The following is a 25,119-nucleotide window of genomic DNA, read 5'->3' as shown; positions in this document are numbered from 1 at the left end:
TATCAAAGAAGACATTTGGCATTTGTTTTTTAGGGATTGGCTAGCTTCACTTAGCATAATCTGCTCTAATGCCACCCATTTCCCTGCAAATTCTATGATTTCTATTGTTTTGCTAAGAGATAGATAAAACAAATGTGAATGGGCTATGAGGAGGTCCATTAGAGGGTGGGGCGGGCCTGGGTCATCCTTTTTGATTCCTCAGGTAGGATTTAATTCTCCTACAGTTCCTTTCTTGTTTCCCACTTAACCTACTACTTGGTTTCTTCATACAGAAGCTATGGTCACTTAGGGCAATCTTGAATGAATGACCTAACAGTTATACCTCAGTTTCTTCAACTGAAAAATGGGAATAATAGTTCCAGCTTCATAGGGTTGTTGAATGATTAAATGAGGTAATAAAAAGCCTAAAATAGTGTTTGCATTAGGAAGTACTCCACACATGTTATCTTTTTTTCATCTTAATATGATAAATTGCCTTCAAAGAGCTTAGAGTCTGATAGGAGACATGATATTGTGAATGCATTATATCCAATATATTATAACAACAAAGAAGGGTTTCATTACAGATGCCAAAGTATTTATTTGATATATAAATGGCAAAGCCAAAATGAAAATCCCAATATGGCTCCATCCCAGAAGATTTTTTACCTAAATTTTGACTGAGTCAGGAATTTCTCTGGACTTCTACTGGTTTGCAGGGGGCAGATAGGTGCTAATGAAAAAGTCACGTTGAGATTTGGTAACTGGCCAAAGTTATTGTTTTAGTTAAATTTTTCACTATTGTGACCAAAAGACCTGATAAGAACAATTAGAGGAGAAAAGTTTATTTTGGGGCTCATGGTTTCAGAGGTCTCAGTCCACTGACAGCTGGCTCCATCCCTCAGGGTTCCAGGTGAAGCAGAAGGCATGCCCCAATGACTCACCTCCTCCAGACACACCCTATATGCCTATAGTTACTCCTCAGTTAATTCCTACCAGGGGATTATGTCACTGATCTGATTTAAGGCTCTTATAACCCATTCATTTCACCTCTAAACCTTGTATTGTTTCACCCAAGAGCTTTTGCTGGAGACCTCATATCTAAACTGTGACAGTTACATAGTTAATGAGCAGCAGAGTCAGATTGCTAACTTATGTAGCCTGCACCATATTGACTTATGCATCTAGTACCCTTTTACTTCCCTGTTGGTGATCAGCTAATATTTGTAGAAATAGTAATAAACAAACAAGCAAACTTTATAAATAGGTCTGAAAGGAATAGGAACAGTTTGCAGTGAAATGAAGCTAATCTAGGAGTCAGCATGTGGGCTTCTAGCCAGAGCTGTTCCACTAAAGCATGGGGTGACTCAGGAAAGCCATTTCCCTACTCTGACCCCCAATTTCTCCAGCTATAAAAAGAGAAGTAGGTTTGCAAACATTGTTAGTAGATAAGTCTTTATTCAAATTAAGTCTTTGGGGAAGGTCAGTAAGCAGGGGCTGCTGTGGTATTTGTGGCAGAGAGGACAAGAGGTCAGAGCCATGACTTATCAGAAGTTCCTCATTTCCCTCACTCTGCAGAGGCCCCTAAGGTACTGTTCACAGTCCAGATTCCTCCTTAGGGATACAGGAAATACAGTTTTAACATTCCAGAACTAAAGGAACTTAAGATTCTTCTGGGCTTTGACATTCTATGACTCACATAAAAGAAATGACCTTGTGCTTTACTGTTATATACCTTCTGATTCAACAAAATAGAAATGTGGCTTCAGAAGAAATTACCATGTATGACTATACCCAAAGGTTCTGAGAAGGAATTATGACTCTAAGAGTACATTGTAGGCATACCACAAATACAAAAACATTCCATTAACCTATGAACATTATATTTAAATTATATTTTAATAATTATGAACAAAATATTTAAATATAAATATATTTAATAGAAAAATAGTGAGTGGCCCTTGGAGTCCCCAGATTTATCATTTTCCTATGCAATTTTGCTTTCTTTAATCTCTAGACTGATTAATAAAATCTTGCTAAAAGAGGTTCATTTATAAAATGTGCCCCTATCAACATAAATTGGCTTTAGAACATTGTCGTTTCCCTAAGATCTAGCTTGAGATGACTTGTGTGTGTGTGTGTGTGTGTGTGTGTATGTGTGTGGTGTGATTCTTAGAAAGACCTACTATCAAATGGAGTAGGTTGCATGAAAGTAGAACACCGGTTTACACAGTCCAATATCCCACCATCTCCTTTCACACACAGTCAGATCTCACTGCCCTAGAAAAGAAGAGGAAGAGAGTTGTCTCAAGTGTTGTTTGTTTTCTCAGGGATTTAAAATATTGCACATAAAATTAAAATTTTTGAAAACCAGGTGTTGTGGTGCACAGCAATAATCTCATCTATGTGGGAGGCTGAGGCAAGAGGATCACAATTTGATGCCAACCTGAACAACTTAGCAATACTCTGTCTCAAAATAAAATAGACCCTAACCCTACAAATAACAGGAGAGATCTGCTGCACCAGGTGTCCCTGACTCAGTCAGGCTAGGTGGGGACCCATAGCAGCCCCCTAGCAGCCACCAATCAGCATGAGTCAGGGAAATACCTGGGATGCCAGATGACCCTCCCAGTAGTTTATGGTGGTTGATAACATATTGGGAAACCATGTAGTTTAGCATGTACACCCCTCTTGGCTCAAACCAATCAGTTCAAACGAATACCCCTATTTACTGACCAATCACCCCTACCCAACTTGTTCCCACCAGTGAATGTGCTAATCATGTTTTAGAGTTGTTATTTGATTTTCCCGCGGTGTGTGATGATTTGCTATGATGTATGTGAAGTCCCTGCCCTCTCCAAAGAATGTATAAAACTGCTGCAAACCCTGGGCTCTGGCCTCTCAGCTTCACCAGTTGCTGTGTGTGCATGCGGAGGACCGAGCTAGCTCGCAATAAACACCTCTTTGCTGCTTACATCGATCTTGGGTCTCTGGTAGTCCCGAATTCGAGCATAACAAATGAAGCTCAGTGGTAAAGTGCATGCCTAACATGTGCAAAGCCTTGGTTCAATACCCAGTATAAAAAGAAAAAAGTTAAATTTTTGAGCCTCCCCGCTGTCAATCCCAGAAGCTTCTGAAAAGTCCAGTACTCTGTTGAGCTGCTCAAAGGCAAGTTAGGCACAGTTCCTAAGGTTAAGGAGCAACCAGTTTAGAAAAAAAAGGGTTTGATATATATACAACAGAATCATACAATAAAGCAGGAAATATTAGCAGTCTAAAAAAGGGAAGAGAAATTGTGGACAAGTTCACTTAGAGCTGAAGGGAATCAGGGATAATTTCTGGAGGCATTTCAACTGGACCAAATTTCATCTTATTCTGTCATTTACTGATGTGTTAATGCACAGTCACTGAGCACCACTTTGGAAATTGCGTCTGTGCTTGAATTAGGCATGGCCCCTGTCCGCACAAAATGCATAATCAAATGCAATGAATTTATTTCAGCAGCTCACCAGATATCTTGAATATTTCAATTATGAATTTCAATGGGGTCATATTTTTTGCTTGATTTTTTCATTTTTCTTCCCTATTTAACTGTGAGCTCATAAAGAAGGGTGTTTTTAAAGTACATCTATAGCCTTACATCTCAATATTTCCTATCCTATAATAAGTGATTAATAAATATTTGACTAATGAATACTTTGTTTAATTTTTCCTCATGATTTTTTTTTAAATACATAAGGTCATTTATTATAGTAATATTTGCTACAAGGTAAATCAACTGGCCAGAATCAGTAGCGAGGATATGCAACCTACATCAGTTAGGGTGGTCAGGAAGGCCTTTCTGAGGGGACATTTGAGTAGAGACCTGATAGACAAGGAGCCAATCATGGGGAGATATGGAAACAGTGTATTCCAGGAAAAATAACAAGTGCAAAGGTCCTGAGGCAGGACTCAAGACAGCCTACCCTATCAGAAGAACCTATCAGGCTGATTGGGAATGAGATAGGGCAAAGAATGAGAAGAGGCAGGAGCCAGACCACAGGAAGAAGGCTGTTGGGCCTCTAGCCTGCCCTCTGGATTTGCTCTCCCCATCTGTTAGATCCTCCTTTTGTTTTTTGACACTATAATTTCAGGTTTCCTGCCTACACATAGTTAACAGCTTAAAACACGCAGGCACTGCAGTTTCTGCCTTTGCTTCACCCCTGGCACATTCTCATCATCTGGACTACCTACATGCACAGCTGTTCTGTGGCAATGCTACTGGCTGCAGCACCTTCTGTGTACACCAGAAGGCAGAGTCTCTTAGGAATACTGAGAAAGCCACACAAAAATATTTGGACTAGTGCAGCAGTACAGCTTCTTCTCTAAAAAGCCAGGTGCACTAAACGCCAAAGCAAAAAAGGGTTAAGGCTATTATAACAGAAGAAACCAAGACTGAAACCAAATGAACAAAAAAGGTAATAGAACTGTAAAGGAAAGACAGAGGAACACCTACCCTGGAGACATCCTAAATCACACAGCACCTTTCCTCATGATATTAACAAGTAGTTCACCTACCAAATTGTAGGGTGAAGAATTAAAGGGGAAAAAGCAAATTATTTCACTCCAATAAAACTGATCGAGTTTTGTTGTATTTGTAATGAAGGGTCAACAGAAGACTTAAGAATGTCAGTGAAATAGTCTGTTTAAAATTTTCTCCTAAAAGTAGAGACTGACTTCCAGAATGAATGCTATAAGGAGCACAGCAGAACAACACCACCACCACTTAACTGCTAAAATGTATTTTTCAAAGCAACCATTTAAAGACTCTGGAAATGGTTCAAGGGGCATGCAGCAAAAGGAAGCACATCTAGTTTAGAACATCCACTAAATCATGGTAAGAATAAGAGACTGTGGCATTTGGGCCATGACTTTTTCCAATTCCTACCCTCTAACTCAGTGTGATAGAAGCTCTACTCCAAGTGGGAAAGCTCTCTCTCTCTCTCTCTCTCTCTCTCTGGTTTTGCTTGGGAGTGGCAGGCCACCAGCACCTCTCAACCCCCCTGCTCCACATTGGAGAAATTCCATTCTATGCAGGTGTTAATGAGGGGAAAATCCTCCCTTTCACAATGCAGACTTCATTCAAAATGGAAGCTCTACTCCAGGCATGGTAGGGCAAAAATACCGGATTCCAAATGTCTTCACACAGGCTCACTTGTAGAACAGAGGTTTCAGGCCAAGAAAGGAAAGCCAAGAAGACCATGAACTACTGTCCCTACCCAAAGCCTAACTCACAAAGAAGTGGTAACAATGGGTGTGTCCCTGCTGCCAGGTTAAGTGCAGTGACACAGACATTCTAGTACAGGGGAAGGCAGATACTAGGACAAATAACTCCAACAACACTGCATAAGATAAGGGAATGACTTTCTTTAAAACATTGTGAGGAAGTTCATGCCAAAAGGTGATATCAAAAAGAAGAGATGTCTTCCTGGCAAGAGATTAAGAGGAGGCTGATAGCTCCATGAGATTTATAGTAATAAGAAAAACAGTAGACCACCTAGAAGGTTAGAAGAAAGAAGCAGGCTGAGAAATCACATCAGGGGACAAATTTTGTTCCAGGAAACACAGAGTAATCATATAGCAATTAGTACACAGTAATAGCTAGATGAGATACTAATACTGGCAGACCATCCCAGGGGCTCAGGAATGTGTCCAAGGCAGCTTCTTATGAGGGGCAATATCAAAGCTGCATATTATAGGAGTAACAAATTTTAATTAACTAGTCCATCTATCACTAAATAAATAAATAAGGCAAGAAGAACAAGCCCTGGTAAAGGGAGGAAATCAATATCCAGTTGCTATAATATTTTATCTAAAATGTTCATTTTTTAACAAAACTTTATACAACATGGAAAGAAACAGGAAATTGTGACCTATGTGCAAGAACAACAATAAAAGCACACAATAGAAACTGACTGTGAATGAGCTCAAATGTTGTACTTGCACATAATACTTCATAATATATTACAAGAATTACAGGAAACTAAGTCTTAAGAAGTAAAGTAAGACAAGATGACAATTTTTCATCAAATAAGAGCATATCAATAAGGAGATAGAAATTGCAAAAAAATACCATAATAGAATTCTGAAGATGAAAAATATAGTAATTAAAATGAAAAATTCACTACAGGAGTTCTATGTTGATTTGAAGGGGAAGAAAAAAGAAACACTGAACTTGAAGATAGACTGATAAATATTATGCAATTTGGAGAACAGAGAGAATAATAAAGAAAAATGAATAGAACCTCAGAGAAATGTAGGACACTATTAATTACACCAACATATACTAAATGAGAGTAGCAGAAAATAAGAGAAGAAGAAAGAGATCAGAAAAAAATTAAAGAAATGATGTCTGAAAATTTTCCAAGTCTGGTGAAAAATGCCAATTACTTATCCAATGAATTCAACTAATTTGAAGTAGGATAAACTCATAAAGACCCATACCTAGGGTCATCATAGTTAAAATGTTAAAACTAAACATAAAGAGAATATCTTGAAAGCATCAAGGAGAAAATGACTTATTGTATTCAGGGAAATTACAATTCCAATAGATGGATAATTGATTTGCCACAAGACACAATAGAGGGCTGAAGATACTAAGATGACAAATTCAAAGTGCTGAAGGAAAAACCTATCAGCTTCATTCAATGTTGCCTAGTCTGCCTTGGTACCAAAATCAGATAAATGTATTACAAGAAAACTGCATATCAATATCCCTTATGAATAAAGACACAAAAATCCTCAACAAAGTGCTAGCTGACCAAACCCAGCAAAACACTAAAAGGCTATACACCACGACCAAATGGAATTCATCATATAAATACAAATTTGGTTTAACATCAATGCCATTTTTTTTCTTTTTTCTTTCTTTCTTTCTCTCTATCTCTCTCTCTTTTTTTGAAGAAATATCTTTTTAGATCATTTGCCCATTTTTTTAAATGTTTTATCTTTTTGTTTTCGCATTGTAGAAATTCTTTATAGTTTCTGGATGTAACTTCTGTATTNTTTTTTTTTTTTTTTTTTTTTTTTTTTTGGTACTAGGGATTGAAACCAGGGGTGCTCAAACACTGAGTCATATACAAAGGCCTTTTTTATATTTTTTATTTAGAGACAGGGTCTTGATAAGTTGCTAAGTGCCTCGCTAAGTTGCTGAGGCTGACTTTGAAGTCACAATTCTCCTGCCTCAGCCTCCCAGGCCGCTGGGATTACTGGTGTGCACAACCATACCCGGCTAATGCTAATTTAATAAAATAAAGAATAGAAACCACATGATCATCCCAAAATATAACTTAAAAATCATTTGATAGAATGCAGCATTTTTAATGATAAAAATATCCATCAATAAACTAGCAGTGGAAGATATCTTCCTTAGCAAATTTCCTATGATCAAGGACATCTAAAAAAACTCAATGCTGACAAGGTATCTAATGATGAAAGACTGGATGCTTTACCTCTAAAATTAGCAACAAGACAAGGAAGTATATTCTTGCTACCTTTATTTAACATTTGCCTAGATTATTTCTAATAGCCCAGAAAATTAGGCAAGAGAAGAAATAGAGTAATGAAACAAAAGAAGTAAAAATATCTCTATTTGAAGATGATATGAACTTGTGTATAAAAAAATCCCAAGTAATCCACTGAAAACCGTTATAAATAATAAGTGAATTCATCAAGGTTACAGAATACAAGATCAAAATACAAAGCTAAATTTGTATTTCAGTCCAAAAACAAAAATAAAAAAATATTTATAATAGCTTCAAAAGAAGAAAATATATAAGAATTGCAAAACAGTATTAGACATTAAATAATATATAAATAAATGAGAAATATCCCATAGTCTACATGAGAAGACAATGTTATTAATATGGCAATACTCTCCAAGTTGATCTACAGATTCAATGCAGTAACTATCAAAACCCCACCTTGCCTTTTTGCATAAATTATCAAGGTAATCCTAAAATTCATATAGAAATGTAAGAGACCCATTATAGCCAAAACATTCTTTAAAAACAATATCAGAGTGGAAAACATCACAGACCCTCATTTAAAAATTTATTACAAAGATACAGCAATAAAGATAAACTGGCACAAGTACAGATATATTGAGTAATGATAAATAATTAAAAGTCCAGAAATAAACTCCTACATCTACAGTAACCTGGTTTTTGACAAGGGTGCTAAGACAGTAAAATGGGGTAAAGGACAACGTTTTTACCAAATAGTGCTGAGAAATGTATAGGTTAGAACCTTTCCTCACACCATCCACTAAAACTAACACAATAATGATTATAAAGCTCAGGGTAAAAGCCCAAACTATAAAGCTATAAGAAGAAAATACAAGATCAAATATTTATAACTTTGGGTTAGACAGTGATTTCTCAGATACACGCTATGGACTACAAGCTTGTATTCTCCCCAAATTTATATTCTGGAATCCTAATTTCCAATATGATATTATTGGGAGGTGGGTTTTTTGAGGTAATTAATGAGAATAGAGCCTTCATGAAATTACTGGCCTTATGAAAAGACATAAGAAAAATTTCTTTCTTTCTATTTTGAGAAATTTGGGAACACAACCATAGACAGACATTGGCTAACCAGGAAGTGGGTTCTCAGTAGTCACTGACTGACTCTTCCAGCATCTTGATCTTAGACTTTTCATAACTCTGAATAACATATTCCTATTTTTAAGCCACTCTGCTCAAGGTATTTTTATCACAACAAGCAAACAAAGACAACATGGAAATTTTAAAAGGCCAGAAAGAAGATAGGAAGGCAGGAAGTCAAGAAGACAAGAAGGCAGGCAGGAAGGAAGGAAGGAAGAAAGGAAGGGAAGAAGGAAGGAAGAGAGGGAGGGAGGAGAGACGGGGGAGGGAGAAAGAGAGAAGGGAAGTTAAGGGGAAAGGAGGGAAGAAAAGGAAAAAAAGATAGATTGGACTTTATCAACATTAAAAACTTTTGTGCTATAAATGATAGCATTAGGAACATCAGGAAAGTAAAAAGAGTAGTTATCAGAGTTTGAGGGGATGAGATACAGATGGGGAAAAGAGAGGGGATGATCAAAGGGTATAAAGTTTTAGTTAGACAGGAAGAATGAGTTCTGATGATATTTGCTGCATAGCATGATAACTATAATTAATAATAATATACTATATATTTCAAAATTGCTAAAAAAGATTTTGGAATGTTGTCATCACAAAGAAATGATAAATATGTGAGGTGATGAACATGTTAATAGGTCTGATTTAATAACTTCCCAATGATGTTTTCAATATATATATTGAAACATCACATTCTACCCATAAATATATCTAATTTTATTACTTATCAATTTATTTTTTTAATTGAAAAGACAACATATAGGATGGGATAAAATATTTGTAAATTATATATCTGAAAAAGTACTTTCTATAGTTTGGATCTGGAGTGTCCCCCTAACCCCAACAGGTTAAAGGCTTGGTTGCCAGCCTGTGATGCTACTGGGTCGAAGCCTTAGGAGGTGGAGGCTAGTGGAAGGAAGTTAGGTAATTGGGGATGTGCCCTTGATGGTGATGTTGGGACCCTGGCTGCCTCATGACTTCCTCTTTTCTTCCTGGCCACAATGAGGTGATCAACTTTGCTCCACCAGGCATTCCCTGCCATGATGTTCTGCCTCACCACAGGCCTAAAAGCAACAGAGCCAGTCAACCATGAAATTAAACCTTTGAAATCAAATGAGACAAAATAACCTTTCATTCTTTAAAGTTAATTTATCTCATGTAAAGTACTTGTCATAGTAATGGAAAGCTGACTAATACAGAAGTTACATCCAGAAACTATAAAGAATTTCTACAATGCAAAAACAAAAAGATAAAACATTTAAAAAAATGGGCAAATGATCTAAAAAGATATTTCTTCAAAAAAAGAGATAACAGATAAAAAGATTTTCAACATTATTAGTCAAAGGAAGAAAAAGGTAGTTTCTCTGGTAGTGGAATAGAGATTATATTGGGTGAGGCATTTCTTGAGACAAAGCTTCAGTTCCTTTGAGAAACAATCAATGGGCCTAACAACATACTAGATGTATGGATAGGACAATAAATAAGTCATGCATGATCTTTGTCCTCATGGAACTTAAAAATCTTCAGAGGAAGTTATATATTCAAAGAGTAATCAGAAGAATGATGTGTTAAAGTAGAAATGGAGTATATTATAGAAGCTTGATGCTGGGGAAGAAGACAGCAAGAAAGAATTTTATGAGGAAGGGATATTTAAATTGGATATAGCAGAATAGAAAGTATTTAGGCAAAGAGACATAGAGGAAGAATATTCCAGATAGGTGGGTCACTGTGTATGCAATTCAGAAAGAAAATCCATGGCTTACACAAAGAACAATAAGAAGGCAAATGTAGGTACAACATAGATAGCAAGAGAAGATGGATGGGAGAGAATCTGAAGGAGCGTGTATAGGCTGGATTATACAGGATTTTATAGACCATTAAGAATTTGCTATTTATATTAAAGCTAGTAAAAGTATATTCAATGGGTCATTTTCATGATAACTAAAATCACTGGACATGGTGGCATCAGTGAAGTGGACAAGATAATTATAGATCAAAGTCCTTTACAAATAAGAAATGCATCTTTGAAGCCAGCAGAAGACAGCAATAAAGAGGCAGGGAGTTGTACAGACTGACTCTTGGTATAAGGCACAAAACCTAACTTTTAATATGATGTCTATCTTTTTAAAAAGGAAGGGAAAGAATGGTTTCAAATTAGCCAACTGCCAACCTAACTAAAGTAGTGTTCAGTGAAGAAGTTACTTTCTTTGTTCAGGGCCAATGAATCAGGGAGGCAGGGCTCATGTTTAGGAGGCAGGCTGTGATTTTCTGATAACTGCAAAATTCTGAGATAGTTGTATCAAAATAGAGTCTGGGAACCTGTTTACCTCATATCTTGGCCAAAGAAGCTGTTGGAACTTCCTGAGACATGCTGATAGTCTGAACTAGGGCTAAGACAACAGACAAGAAAGGGGCATAATCTAAGGATTTTGAATTGTAGCCTTAATCATACATGGTGATAGTATTTGAGAAGTGAATAAAAAAGAAGAATTAAACAAAAGAGTTTTTCAGCATGGGAAACCATAGTGATAGTAATGCCTTCATTGAACTAGGAAAGTAAGAAAGGAAAACAGCTATGTGGTAGTCTGAATTGGCTTTGGTAACTTCAGCCATATGCCTCTGTTTCCTATCAGAGGGTGAACCAAGGGTTACAATTCCCAGCATCTTTATTCCCAAGCCTTTATTCACCCAGGGCTGAGGTTTGGAATGGATGAACCATTTACAATTAGGAGGGTAAACTGGAAGCCCCTCAGTTAGATGCTGAGAGAACATATCTGCCTCCAATTAATTTGATTCTTTTTTTGTTTTTTTTAGGGAATAGCAAAAACTATGCCAAGAGAATGGAGAGTTGTGAAGTGGCCTGCTGGAAGGGATCCAAAACCCCTAAGCTCATTTAATTTAGAGTATCTGATTGGGACAAGGTTTGGTGCAGATGGGGGTCCACAGAACTCTCCTGAGAAGAGGATTAGGGGCTGATAATTGAAATTACTAACTTCCAACAATTATTCAATTTAAAACTCAGCCAAAAACATGTAATTATTTTTCATCTATTTACTTGGTCATGTGGCCAGCTGCAACTCCATGATGTTTTGCTTCAAAGGGGAAGAAAGAAAAAAGGGAAAGAACAGAAAGAACAGAAGGAGACTAGCTTATTTTGAAGTTATCATGCTGGTAGGAACTGTGCTGGCCCACTCTAGCCTTTTTCTGTGGTACTACCTCCTGTTCTCTGAATTTCCAGCCCACAAGGTCATTATTCCTCTTCTACCTTCTTTCTGAGATACTGGCTTTTCTACACAAATCCATACAAGTACTGTCATAGAATCAGCCAAGCTCTAATATCTTACAGTTTTCCAAATATCCTTGTTACCCTGCTCCTCTTTCTCCTTACCTCCTAATTCTTGTTCCCTGGCTTTCTCTGATTAGACCAGGTTCTCCTCCAAACTCTTTACTATGGCTTCATGATTCAGCTTTGTTTTCTTGTTTTGTTTTGTTTCTTTACTTCTTCTTCTTCTTCTTTGTCTGATTTCACAGATTTCTACAGTTCTAGTATAGTATAGATTCTAAAAATCTTCCAACACAGGGGTTTCAGAATCTTCCCTATACCATCTAATCCACTGTGGCTGAGGGCTTCCTATCATCCCCCTTTCCCTAATTCAGGAGTCAGAGGACTGCTGAGCTCTACAATCTCAAAAGAAGGGATTGGAGTCCCAGTGTGGATGCATATCTCCCAGGGTCCTTACTGCAGAGTTTCACCAAACATGACCCTTCCCAGCAAGCAAGCCTTCTTCTAAATTTTGCCCTTTGCCATATGATTATTTTTTACTCATTATGGAATTTAACCAGCAATTAGATAAAACTTTATATATGATCCTATGGATAAGATGAAGAAATAAATGGGGGCAGAGACTACATCTCATTTATTTCTGAATCTCTCATAGTACATGGTATGTAAGAAATACTAAAATAAATCAACCTAATTTGAACTTAATTGAATTGATTTAGAGGCAGGAAACTTTTGGAATACTTGGTTGATTTATACTAATAGGTTAGTAGTGTAACCAAGCCTAGGGATTAATATAAATTGACATAACAACTCTAGTCTAGGGTGAAGTCTCTAGTATTATGTATAAGTCCCTGTTATTGGTTTTGGGTCTTTCCCTGTTAAACACTTATGTAATTGACTGAATATTTATAAAGTACTAAATTAAGTTTACAATTTCTGAGTGAAGTTCCTAATATTAAAGATAAGAAAATCTAAGAATCAAAATGATCACAACAGGCTCAAATAAAACAGTAAAACTAATAAGTAAAAACATATGAGGTAAAGTAAAAAGACTCACAATTGTACTTTTTAAAAACTGCCATAAGTTAATATGGTAGCCTGGGCTGAGTTCTCAAACAACAGTAAAAGGATATGAATGGAAAAAATGGTGAAATCTGTATATGCAGTTCTGTATTTTAATTTATAAGTAATGCACCAATGTTAATATTTCACCTTTGAAAAATCATTCATGATTGTGTAAGACATTACTACTAGACAAACTGGGTGGAAGGTTTATGGAAACTTCCTATATTATCTTTTCAAGTTTTTTGCAAATCTAAAATTATTCCAAAATAAGTTTATTAAAGAGACGAAGTCAGAAAAGTTAAAAAAAAAAGCTTTGTTTAATGTAAATTCTAGCTGCATTTCTAGAAAACTAATATCCACAGCAAGGGAGACAGTCCCAGTTGGCCGTGGGATACTTAGATCCCCTGTGGAGTTTTACATTCAGCTCTAGCATTTTAAGAAGAAAATTAATAGCCTAGATCATACCCAAAGAAGAATAACAACAATTTTAAGTTTGAAACTATGAAATATAAACATAAAATTATCTGGGATGGGGGAAGGGAGGGATGAGTATGGAGAAGAGAAGATACTTGTGGAGGTGTGATCACTGCCTCACTATCTTTGCAAGCCTGAGCAATGGCTAAAAGAGCAAGTATATAAAAAGTGGGCCCAGAGGGTGGAGCAAGAATCAAAAAGGAACTTACAGGAAGGGAGCTCCTTTCTTGCCAATGGACAAGGAACTGGCTGCCTCTGCGAGCAGAGGTTGAAAAGTCAAACATCTGTAATGTTCAGAGAAGAGGCTGGTCTTTACAGTTTGGCCCTTGCCCATGGTAAACGACTAAAATATTTACTAAATTTGAATGAGACCTCTCTAGTCTTTGTCAACTCTAGAGATTTTTTTAAGAGTTAGGACATGAAAGGCCATCTTTTTGAGGTATTTGCTGTTACATTCTTATATTATACACTGATTTTGGCAGTAATTTTCCTCCTGGTGCTCTTGTCTAATGAACATATGTGGGAAAGAAAGTCAACTGTATAGAAAGGGTGGAGTTAACCTGACTTCTAGTCAGGAAAGTCAGGGACAGCCTGGAGATGGAATGGTTAATTTCCATAAAAATCATTTCTTCTTATCTGGTTCCTAACAACAATAAGATAGAATCCAAATTCTTTAGCTTGGCAGTTAAAACCCCCCTGACTTGACCTCTATCCATCTTTCCTGCTTCTCCTGTTACTATATCTCCTTTTTTTAGACTGACCCCATGCTCTTGTCACATGAAACTGTACAACACTACAAAACACAACAAGCATCTCAGCCTCTTGGCACATTTGATTCTCAATTCAAGACATCTTCTTTCTTCATTTCTTGCCTTGTGCCCCTTTGCTGCCTACTGCTTTACTTATATCAATTTCCTTACCATCTTTGCATCATTAATTTTAATACCTGTGTTGTCTACTATATTGTGCCCTTTTCAGGGATACGATGTGCTTTGTATTATTCTTTCTGTCTTCAGATGCCAACACAGAGCCTGATGGGCAGAAGATGCTCACCAGATATTTACAGTATTCAAGATTGCTTTGGGGATAAGGTTGTAGTTTGGTGGTAGAGTGTTTGTCTAGCATATGCAAGGCCACATGTTTAATTCCAATATCTAAACTGTGGCACCAACCGAATCAATAAATGGGCCAAGGAACCAAACAGACCTTCTCAAAAGATAATATACAATCGATCAATAAATACATGAAAAAATGTTCAACATCTCTAGCAATTAGAAAAATACAAATCAAAACTATATCTTACTCCAGTCGGAATGGCAGCTATTAAGAATACAAACAATAGTAAGTGTTGGCGAGGATGTGGGGAGAAAGGCACACTCATATGTTGCTGGTGGTCCTGTAAAATGGTGCAGCCAATATGGAAAGTGGTATGGAGATTCCCTGGAAAACTGGAAATGGAACCCCCATTTGACTCAGCTATCCCACTCCTCAGCCTATGCCCAAAGGACTTAAAAACAGCATACTACAGGGACACAGCCACATCAATGTTTATTGCAGCACAATTCACAATATCTAAACTGTGGAACCAACCTAGATGCCCTTCATTAGATGAATGGATAAAAAATGTGCTATATATACACAATGGAATTTATCCAGCATTAGAAGAGAATAAAATCATGGCATTTGTGGGTAAATGGATGGAGTTGGAGAATATAATGCTAAGTGAAGTAAGCCAACCCAAAAAACCAAATGCCAAATGTTTTCTCTGATATAAGGAGGCTGATTCATAATGGGGTTGGTTGGGGGAGCATGGGAGGAATAGATGAACTCTAGATAGGGCAAAGGGGAAGGAGGGGAAGGGAGGGGACATGGGAGTAGGAAAGATGGTGGAATAAGATGGACATCATTACCCTAAGTATATATATGAAGACACGAATACTGTGACTCTATTTTGTGCACAACCAAAGATATGAAAAATTATGCTCTATATGTGTAATATGAATTGTAATGCATTCTGCTTTCATATATAACAAATTAGAATAAAAAATTCCAGTGTCAGAAGGTATAAAATTACTTAATTTCATTAAATCTCAGTTTTAAAAAATGCAAATGAGAAGATAATAATTACATATCTCAGAACTTAAATGCTACCTTCTAAGTTATATCTTCTCCCTGCTGCCTGCCGCCCAAATGAATCTCTTATCCTGATTTACTCTTCCCATCATAATATACACTTCATGAGGGCATGAACTTCTGCCTATTTTTAATGCTGTATCCCTAGAATATAGACAGTACTAGTTACATAGTAGACATTCAATAATAGTACTACCCATAAAATAAGGGTGTTGTGAGGATGACATGCATATAAATAATGGGAGACCAGTAGGTTAGATGAAGAAGATCTGGAGAAGGAAGAGAGGTGTGCACAAGGGAATGAAACAAACCAAATTGTGAGTTATGTAAGAACATATCACAGTGAATCTCAGTATTATGTAAAACTATACACACCAATAAAATAAAACATTCATTAGTGTTAGGTCTGATACATGCTAAACATTATATAAAATTAAAGGGCAGATTAAGAAGTACCATTATAACACTCATGTTTGATTTAAACATATTCATATAATTGAAGGAAACACCAAGAACATCTGAAACCATAATTTATGTCGGAGAATGCTTAAAATCATCTGGTCTGACTTTCTGGAGAAGGGAAGTAGTTTTTCCAAGGTCACAAAGCTAACTAAAGGAAGAGGCTAAACAATAGTATTTTCATATTTTCTAGTGATTATTTAAAATATACTATCAGATTATTTTCTTTGTTGACACTTTTTTTTTTTTTTTTTTAGTATTGGGTATTGAACCCAAGGGCACTCTATTACTAAGATATATCCCTATCCCTTTTTATTTTTTTTTTTATTTTGAGGAAGGCTCTCACTAAGTTGCCCAGGCTTTCTTCCAAATTGGAATCCTATTGCCTCAGCCTCCTTCCTTGCTGGGATTATAGGCATGTCCATCACACAGGGTTCTGCTGACACTTCTCTTGGCAAATATCCTTAAGTGTGGGAATGGCTCTCTACCTCTAATGTTTTTAGCACATCTGCATGCACACACACATATGCAGTCTCTCAGTTATAAAGTCTGTCTAATTAGTTCAATGATATATAAAATTAGTAGCATATTTATTGTCTTATAGTATCAGATATATATGGTTTAAAACCTAATGTATAAATATGAAAATGATACCATATTTTTCTATGTCTGACAGTAAAATAGCTATAAATTTAAAATTTCATAAATTTTTTTTAGCTAAAATCCACTTCTATCCCACTAGTATGTACAACTATACTGCACCAATAAAAACTGTGGAAAGAAAAAAGAATCTGCTACTAGTTACATCAGAATGGAAAGTCTGGTAAATGCTGTCCTCAAAAAGCAAATATAAAGCTAAGCAAAATTGACACACCAGTCATCAGTGCTTTGAAAACAGACCAAAGCTACACAATAGTCTCAAAACTATTATGCTTGAAAAACTGCTGAATTTTAGGTAATAAAAATGTGAAACTGACTGGGGATATAACTCAGTTGGTAGAGTGCTTGCCTCTCATGCACAAGTCCCTGAGTTCAATCCCCAGCAGGCACACACACACACACACACAAAAAAAAATAATGGGAAACTGTTCTGTTATAGCCTGTTATACTCCAAATTCCGCAAGCTTGGAGAGTGCAAGGTTCTATTAGGGCAGGACAGGCTGAGAGGAGAAGCTGCTTCCCTGCCAAGAGAAAAGAACTCACTCAATTTGGAGAGGTGGGCAGTACTCACACCCAGCAGCATTATAGGATGAAGAATGAAGAGAAGTCATGGTCATATAACTAGAGCAAGCACATTTCTGGATAAGGATAGGTGAAGAATCAGCAGAGACCCAAGAAGACCCAAGCCAGCTAGACTTGTGACCTGACTTGAGGTTGCACATATACACACAGGAAACAGAACATGAAAGGGAAAGTAAAAACCAGGGAAGACTGGAAACTTGCCTAAATTTTGAATACGCTCCTCTATCCACACACAGATTCATTGGCAGAGGATGGACACCTTGCTGGCTGAAGTGAAGTAAGTACAACCTCAACTCTATCATAGCTGACCATTAATTTATACTGGATTGACTTGAAATAGCAAAGACAAAACAAACTGAATAAAATTCAACAATAAGAAACAAACAAGTCAATTAAAAAATGAGCCAAAGACCTTAACAGATACCTTTCCAGACAAGATCCACAGATGGGAAATAAGCATATGAAAAGATGCTCCACATCATATGCCATCAGGGAAATGTAAATTTAAACTAGGAAATACCATTGCTTGCCTTGTAGTATGCCCCAAAGCAAGAATACTGACATACCAAATGCCAAAAAGAAGATACAGTAACAGGAACTCTCATTCTTTACTGTAGGAATGCAAAATGGTATAGCCATTTTGGAATAGTTTTGCAGTTTCTTACAAAACTAAATATACCCTTACCATATAATCCAGAAGCCATGCTCCATGGTATTTACCCAAATGAGTTGAAATGTATATCCACATGAAAACCAGCATGCATATAGCATCTTTCTCTATAACTGCCCAAACTTGGAAGAAACTAAGATGTCCTTCAGAAGGGGGATAAATAAACCTCCAGAAGGTTGGTAAATAAATCAAGAATGTGCAATATTACTTAGTGCTAAAGGGGAATGAGCTATGAAACCGTAAGTAGTTATGAAAGAAACTTAAATATGTATTATTAAGTGGAAGAAACCAATCTTTAAAAGACTATAAAAATTCTAACCGAGGAACTGAGGTTATAGCTCAGCAGAGCACTTGCCTCACACTTGTGAGGCACTGGGTTTGATTCTCAGCACCACATAAAAATAAATAAATAAAACAAAGTTTAAAATAAATAAATAAGTAAATAAATAAAGATATTGTGTCCATCTTTAAAACAATCGTTTTAAAAAAATTCTAACTGAATGACATTCTGGAAAAGGCAAAACTAAGGGAATATTAAAAAGAGAAATGGCTGCCAGGGGTTCAGGGGAGAAGGAGGTGAATAGACAGAGTACAGAGTACTTTTATGGGCAGTGAAACTAGATGGTGTAAATTCAGACAGTGGATGTATGTCATTATAAATTTGTCTCAACCTATAGAATATTCAATAAGAACAATCCCTAATGTTAATGGTGTAGCCTGAGTGATAATGATGTGTCAACATGGGCTCATCATCTGTAACAAATGTACCACTCTGGTGGCAAATGTTGATAATGGGGAAGATTGTGCATGTGTAAGAGCAGGACATATATAGGAAATTTCTATTTCTTCCTCTCAATTTTGCGGTGAACCTAAAACCACTCTGAAAAAAGTAATACATTAAAAAAAAAAAGAGCAGAGGCATCAGAGCAAATGCTGTCTATTCACAGGTAAAGACTAGTCTTTTCAACAAAGTGCTAGAACAATTGGACATTTATATGCAAGTAAATAAACATAGGCCTTGACCTCATGCCATATACAAAAATATTCAAAATGAATTACAGATTTAAATATAAGCTACAGCTGGGGATGTGGCTCAAGCGGTAGTGCACTCACCTGGCATATGTGCAGCCCGGGTTTGATCCTCAGCACCACATACAAAGATGTTGTGTCCGCCGAGAACTAAAAAATAAATATTAAAATTCTCTCTCTCTCTCTCTCTCTCTCTTTAAAAAAAAATAAATAAATATAAGCTACAACCACAAAAAGTTTGGGGAGAAAAATGAGAAAATCTTCACTTGGGCAAAGTAATTCAATACAATGTTGAAAGCATGAGCCATAAGAGAAAATATTGATAAACTGGATTTCAAAATTAAAAACTTGTATTATTTAAAAGACATTGTCAAGAGAATGAATTAAAAGGAAGGAATAGATTGGGGAAAATATTTGCAAAGCAATTATCTGGCAAACGACTTGAATTTAGAATATATAAAAATCTCTTAAAGCTCAATTATAAGAAAACAAATAACAGTTTTGTAAAAAAAATATTGGCTAAAGATTTGAATTGATACTTCACTAAAGAATATTTTGAATGGCAAATAAGATGATTTTTTAATGAATGTTGATGATGATTTTTTAATTTACATTGATTTATGAATGGTACATTAGAAGATGACTGGCATAATTAGTCATTAGGGCAATATGAATTAAAATTACAATGAGTTACCACCACACACACATGTTGAAATGGCTATAATAAAAATATAGACCATTCTAAGTGTTGGTAATCATCTGTAATTCTCCTCATTGCTGATAAGAATGTAAAATGTGGTAGGCCTGGTGGCTCATGCCTGTAATCCTAGCGGCTTGGGAGGCTGAGGCAGGAGGATCTCAAGTTCAAAGCCAACCTCAGCAATGGTGAGGCACTAAGCAACTCAGTGAGACCCTGTCTCTAAATAAAATACAAAATAGGAATGTGGCTCAGTGGTTGAGGATCCCTGAGTTCAATCCCTGGTGCCAAAAAAAGAAAAAGAGAATGTAAAATGTCACAGTACCCAGTTTGATCTTTTAAAAAAGTCGTACATAAACTTATTATGATTCAAAAATTCTGCTCTTAAAAATCTATTCCCAAAATGTAATTTTATGTCCACTCAAATATAGGTACATTATTGGTTCATAACAGCATTACTCATAAATTGCCCCATAGTGGAACCAAACCAAATATCTATAAACTGGAGAATGGTTAAAAAATATGGTATGTCTTTTCAGTGGACTACTTTTCAGCACTAAAATGAATGAACTACTGATATATACTACAACATGGATAAACCTCAAAAATATAATGCTACATGAAATATGCAAGATGTAAAATAAGATAATATAGTATATAATATGTTAAATGTTCAGAAATAGAAAATTATATTAAATGTTCAGAAATAGAAAATTAAAATGTTCAGAAAACAGAATATAGTTACTTAGGACTGGGAGAAGTGGAGATTATCAAGAAAACTTGCTAGGGTGACTGAAATATTCTAACAACAGTTGTAGAGATACTTGCAGAACTCTATATACTTGCTAAAAGTCATAAAATTGTACCCTTACAAGAGATATATAAATTATACCTCAATAAAGCTATTAAACCAATAACAACAAAAAGATCTTTCCCTTGATGTCTTTATCCTAAATATTAATCATAGTTTCAGTGCATATTCAAAGTAGCTTTGGTGGGATTAAAAGGGGCTACTTTTGAGTAATAAAAATAAAATGCCATTTTTGGATGATATAATTAGTAGTAATGGCAGATATGACCATGGTGATTAATGGTTTGAGCACTAAAAATTCAAAAATCTTGCTTCCTGCCTCTCCTCCCTAGATATGCATTTTGGCATGTTCAGCCTTCCCAGTTGTAATTATCTTCCTTATAAATTGGAATGAGGATTAACTAATTATAGTTGTGCCTTCAGATATAAACCATATTGAATGCCCTGGTAACTCAGAATTGTCCAGAAAGGCTTAACATCTCTGATATCTGCTTTGAGGTCCAGCAAGGGAATTGAACCAACCCACAGAACTTCTTCAATCTACTTTGCTGGCATAGGTGCACCTTGAACATCCATTCAATTTACTTAAGATGGATAAGGTGTGGGCTGGGGATGTGGCTCAAGAGGTAACACATTCACCTGGCATGCGCAGGGCACTGGGTTCGATCCTCAGCACCACACAAAATAAAATAAAGATGTTGTATCCACTGAAAACTGAAAAATAAATATTAAAAAATTCTCTCTCTCTCTCTCTCTCTCTCTCTCTCTCTCTTTAAAAAAAAAAAGATGGATAAGGTGAATCTCTTTCTCAAAAGTATATTGGATTTCTGTGTATCCATAAAAGGGCCAGGACGTGGTGTTAGAATCTAGGAGTTTGAATCTTGGCCCTGATATGAAGTAGTCATGAGGACTTAGCAAAGTGACTTTTTAGCCTTATTTACTCCCTGGGCCAATTCTTCCCACCCCATAAAACTACAGTGAGAATAAATAGAGTAGTATATACACAGTAATGGAACTGATATATTCATATTGAATCTAAATGAAGGTCACAGCCAATGTGACAATGAAGGCTTTCCAAGATTTTGGCTCCAATCCTTAAGTCTATCCTAATCTTCCAGGGCTTCTCAATATGAATGCCCTATTCCTATCAAACCAGACTTCTAAATAACTACCACACATTGTCTCTGGCTACTCTTGCTTTCTGGAGCTTCTCTCCAACTCTGTATTTAGTAATCCTATTCATCTTTCAAGATTTGGTTTAAAACTCATCTTCTCTGTGATATTTATTCTGAACATTAACTCTTTAAACAATTCATGAGCTCCTTAATTATTCACTTTTTAAAATAGTATAGCTGTTTGAGTATATCTTATTTCCTCTGGTACAGAGAACACATTTCTGGCAATATATCAAGACTTATATAACTTTGTTATATATCTGTACAGTGCCTCTCACAGGGTCTGAAGTAAGACAAAAGTCTCAAACTATTTTTTTTCTATCTGAAGATCTCCATAAAGAATAATTTGAGGACCTTGATTCAAGTCCAATTCAGGTTGAAAAAAATTGTCCTCAGAAGGGGGCATAACATTCAAGGTAATACAAGTAGTTTCGTATTAGAGCTGGAAGCAGAATTCAAGTTTCCAGGGACAGAGACTTAAAGCTGTCCTCGATACCAATTCTTCTCCATAGCCAGAGAAACACCAATTTTGAAATGAGACATGGCCACTTAAAGTAAGGATTTCTTATACTTCTTTTACTTAAATGTGGATATCAGGTCTGTTAAGTTATAGCACCACACAACTACTTATTTCTTTCCCTCACTTCCTTCTTCCTAATGCCTAGAACCTGGATGGCATGATAGAATTCCACATTGGATCATGAGAATGAGAGCTAAATCCCAGAGACAGCAGAGCAGAAAGCTGAAAGAACCTGATTTTCTGAGGCTTTCAAAGAGCAGACCCTCAATATTAGCTGTGCACTGCCTATATCCAGACTTTTACATTAAAAAGAAATAAATGATCTGGGTTAAGTTGCAGCTATTTTAGATCATTTGTATATTTTAAATAGAAACTTAACTTATTATACCTCTTATCAACTTTCTGTTGCTTTCAGCTCTTCGCACTGCCTCCCACTGCCTCCAGACATAAAATTTAATTTATTCTTTCATTAATTCAATCATTCACTCAATAACCATTCAATGTGCACATTAGAGCCATTCAGGAGAGGATCTGGGTGGAAGCAAGAGTGAACTATACAGAGTCTGTCCTTAAAAGCCACGAGTGTTGAATGAACTCATTGTCTTAAATTATATATTAATTCATATATCTGGCAAATATTCATCTCAGAATTTCTCTGATAGTCCCATCTCAAATAATTTCTCTAGTAATATATTGTTGATTAGACTTAGTGTGTCTAATATGTTCTATTTTCACCCTCTAAGTCTACTGTTGGCCCTTCTCCACACTTTTCTTTGCCCTAGAATGATGATCTGTATGGGTTATCTCAATAGACTTTCCTAACTTCTGGCTTCTAGTTCGGTTGGACAATAGGGACCCTTAGGAGGAGATCAGAGAGAAGTGAGAAAACAAAGACTATGAACATTGAAGTGGCATAATATTTTGGCCAATGACAGATCACATTTATGCTGGTATTCCCAAAAGATTATATCACTTAGTTATGTCACAGTCATCTTAGTTTGTGTAAGTAGACTTTATGATGTTCACATGATAATGGAATCACCTAAGAATACTTTTCTCAAAACATTTCCCCTTGGTCAAGCAATGCATGACTTTATTTATCTTTCTCAGCTTCCTCCCTATGTGACCATCTCAGGTTAACTGTATTTTTTAACTAAAGGTTACTGTTCCTCCCAAGGTGGCCTACTAAAGTGACTCTGTACAATTGGGTTCTGGTAATCATTTCCCCCTTTCGTACTTTTTGACCTGTTATTAGCCATAGGAAACTTCACTGTGTCTTCTGATTTTCCTATACACTGCCTATACATTGCAAATAGACTATTTATTAAAACTTCCTCAAATTATCCTAATTTGAGGTTACCATCTGTTTCCTGCTATACCATGTGTCCCAATTTTTAGTTCAAAACATGTAAGTACCAGATACAAATGGTATTTACCAGAAGACTTATTGGGAAGAAGGTTGGAGTAGAGTGAAGATATTTAGCAAAATCTTAGTGTATAGAGAACTCTAGAATAGAAGAATATTATCATGATCAAATTTGACTTGTGAGTACCTAAGCCACAAACATGCCTTCTTCACTTAAGTGTCTTGAGTATCCTGGATTTATTTAGAAACAGGATTCACTTCTAGATGGAACCCAGTTACTAGGAAAAGTCCATCTCCTCCACCAACATATATCAAAATCCGTAGTATAGTATCTTCTGCCTATTCCATCACGATCTTTATTTAGAACCTTTAAAGACTGGTCCATATGTCATTTTAGGAGCCCATTACACACTTTTTAGAGAGTGATATTTAAAACCAAATTATCACCTACTTATTCTTTATTAGCAACAAAAGTATTACTGAAAACAAAGAGCAGAACCTATTAAATCAATGAAAGGAACAACTTCAGATTCTCGTCTGAGCAGGAAAGAGGGAAAAATAAAAGAAGATGTGTCAGGCAAACTGATGCATACCCACCCCTACAAGGTGTCTGCGTCCCAATTCCCAGATCCTGTGAATATGTTATTTGACATAATAAAAGGTACTTTACAGATGTGATTAAATTAAAGATCCTGAAATGAGATTATCCTGGATTTTTGTAAACCCAGTATGATCATAAGAATTCTTTTAAGTAAAAGAGGGAGGCAGAGCCATCTTTCTCATTTCTTATTCTGTTACTTCCTGATATAGCAATGAAAAAAAAACCAATGAAATAATAATAACTACATATAATAATAATAAAACTATATAAATAATATTTAAAACCATTAGTTATATTAATTATTAGATCTGTAGCTATTAGGTAATAATTATTAGATTATGAATACTTAACTATATTGTTACTTAATATATTTAAATTATTAAAACTTTCACAACATACTGTCTACAATGTACTATTCATTATTTGAATTCTTTAAAAACCCATTGCTAAGTCCCAACTCCAAGGTTGCCTGTTTCTAAAATAGGTATCCCAAACCTGGCACTGGCCTTACCACGCTCTGGCCCAGCTGCTCCCGAAAGAAGTAATCCATGTTTCTTTTTTGCAGGCTATCGAGGTAATGCTGGAAGCGCGTGTATGTATATGGGTAGCAGTAAGCAAACTGGTAAATATCTTCTTCTCGGTCAAAACAGAATGCGAAGGACATCACATAATTCTTTTTATGGTCCGGACAGCGATAGTAATAAACATTTTTAGGTGGCAGCCTTTGCCTAAAAAAATACAAAGAAAGAAAGTTGGGCATATCAAATAGTAGTTCAAGCTTCAAAGGTAACAAATAGGAATGAATGTCTAGGAGAAAAACTAACAGCAAAAATCCTAGGCAGTGGGGGTAGGAAAATAACATAACACAGAGTCAAAACTAGAGCTGAATGTGTTAGTACTGTATTCAAAATCTGGATCTATCTTTTTCAGCTGTTTGGAAAATGCAAAGTTAAACAAAGATGAACCAATTTCATAT

General features: G+C 36.0%; 1 protein-coding gene across 1 annotated transcript in view; it reads right to left on the bottom strand.

Annotated features, from left to right (window-relative positions):
* Agbl4 (AGBL carboxypeptidase 4) overlaps positions 1 to 25,119 on the bottom strand; it is a 1,414,634-nt gene that overhangs the window by 477,286 nt on the left and 912,229 nt on the right. Inside the window, exon 5 of the mRNA XM_015485024.2 lies at positions 24,655 to 24,871. Coding sequence (XP_015340510.1) covers positions 24,655 to 24,871 — 217 coding nt within the window. The remainder of the gene's footprint in view (positions 1 to 24,654; positions 24,872 to 25,119) is intronic.

The sequence above is a fragment of the Marmota marmota genome, unplaced genomic scaffold, assembly GCF_001458135.2.
Source record: "Marmota marmota marmota unplaced genomic scaffold, marMar, whole genome shotgun sequence".
Lineage (NCBI taxonomy): Eukaryota > Metazoa > Chordata > Mammalia > Rodentia > Sciuridae > Marmota > Marmota marmota.
The sequence above is the reverse complement of the archived record's forward strand: the minus strand, read 5'-3'. Positions and strand labels throughout refer to the sequence as shown.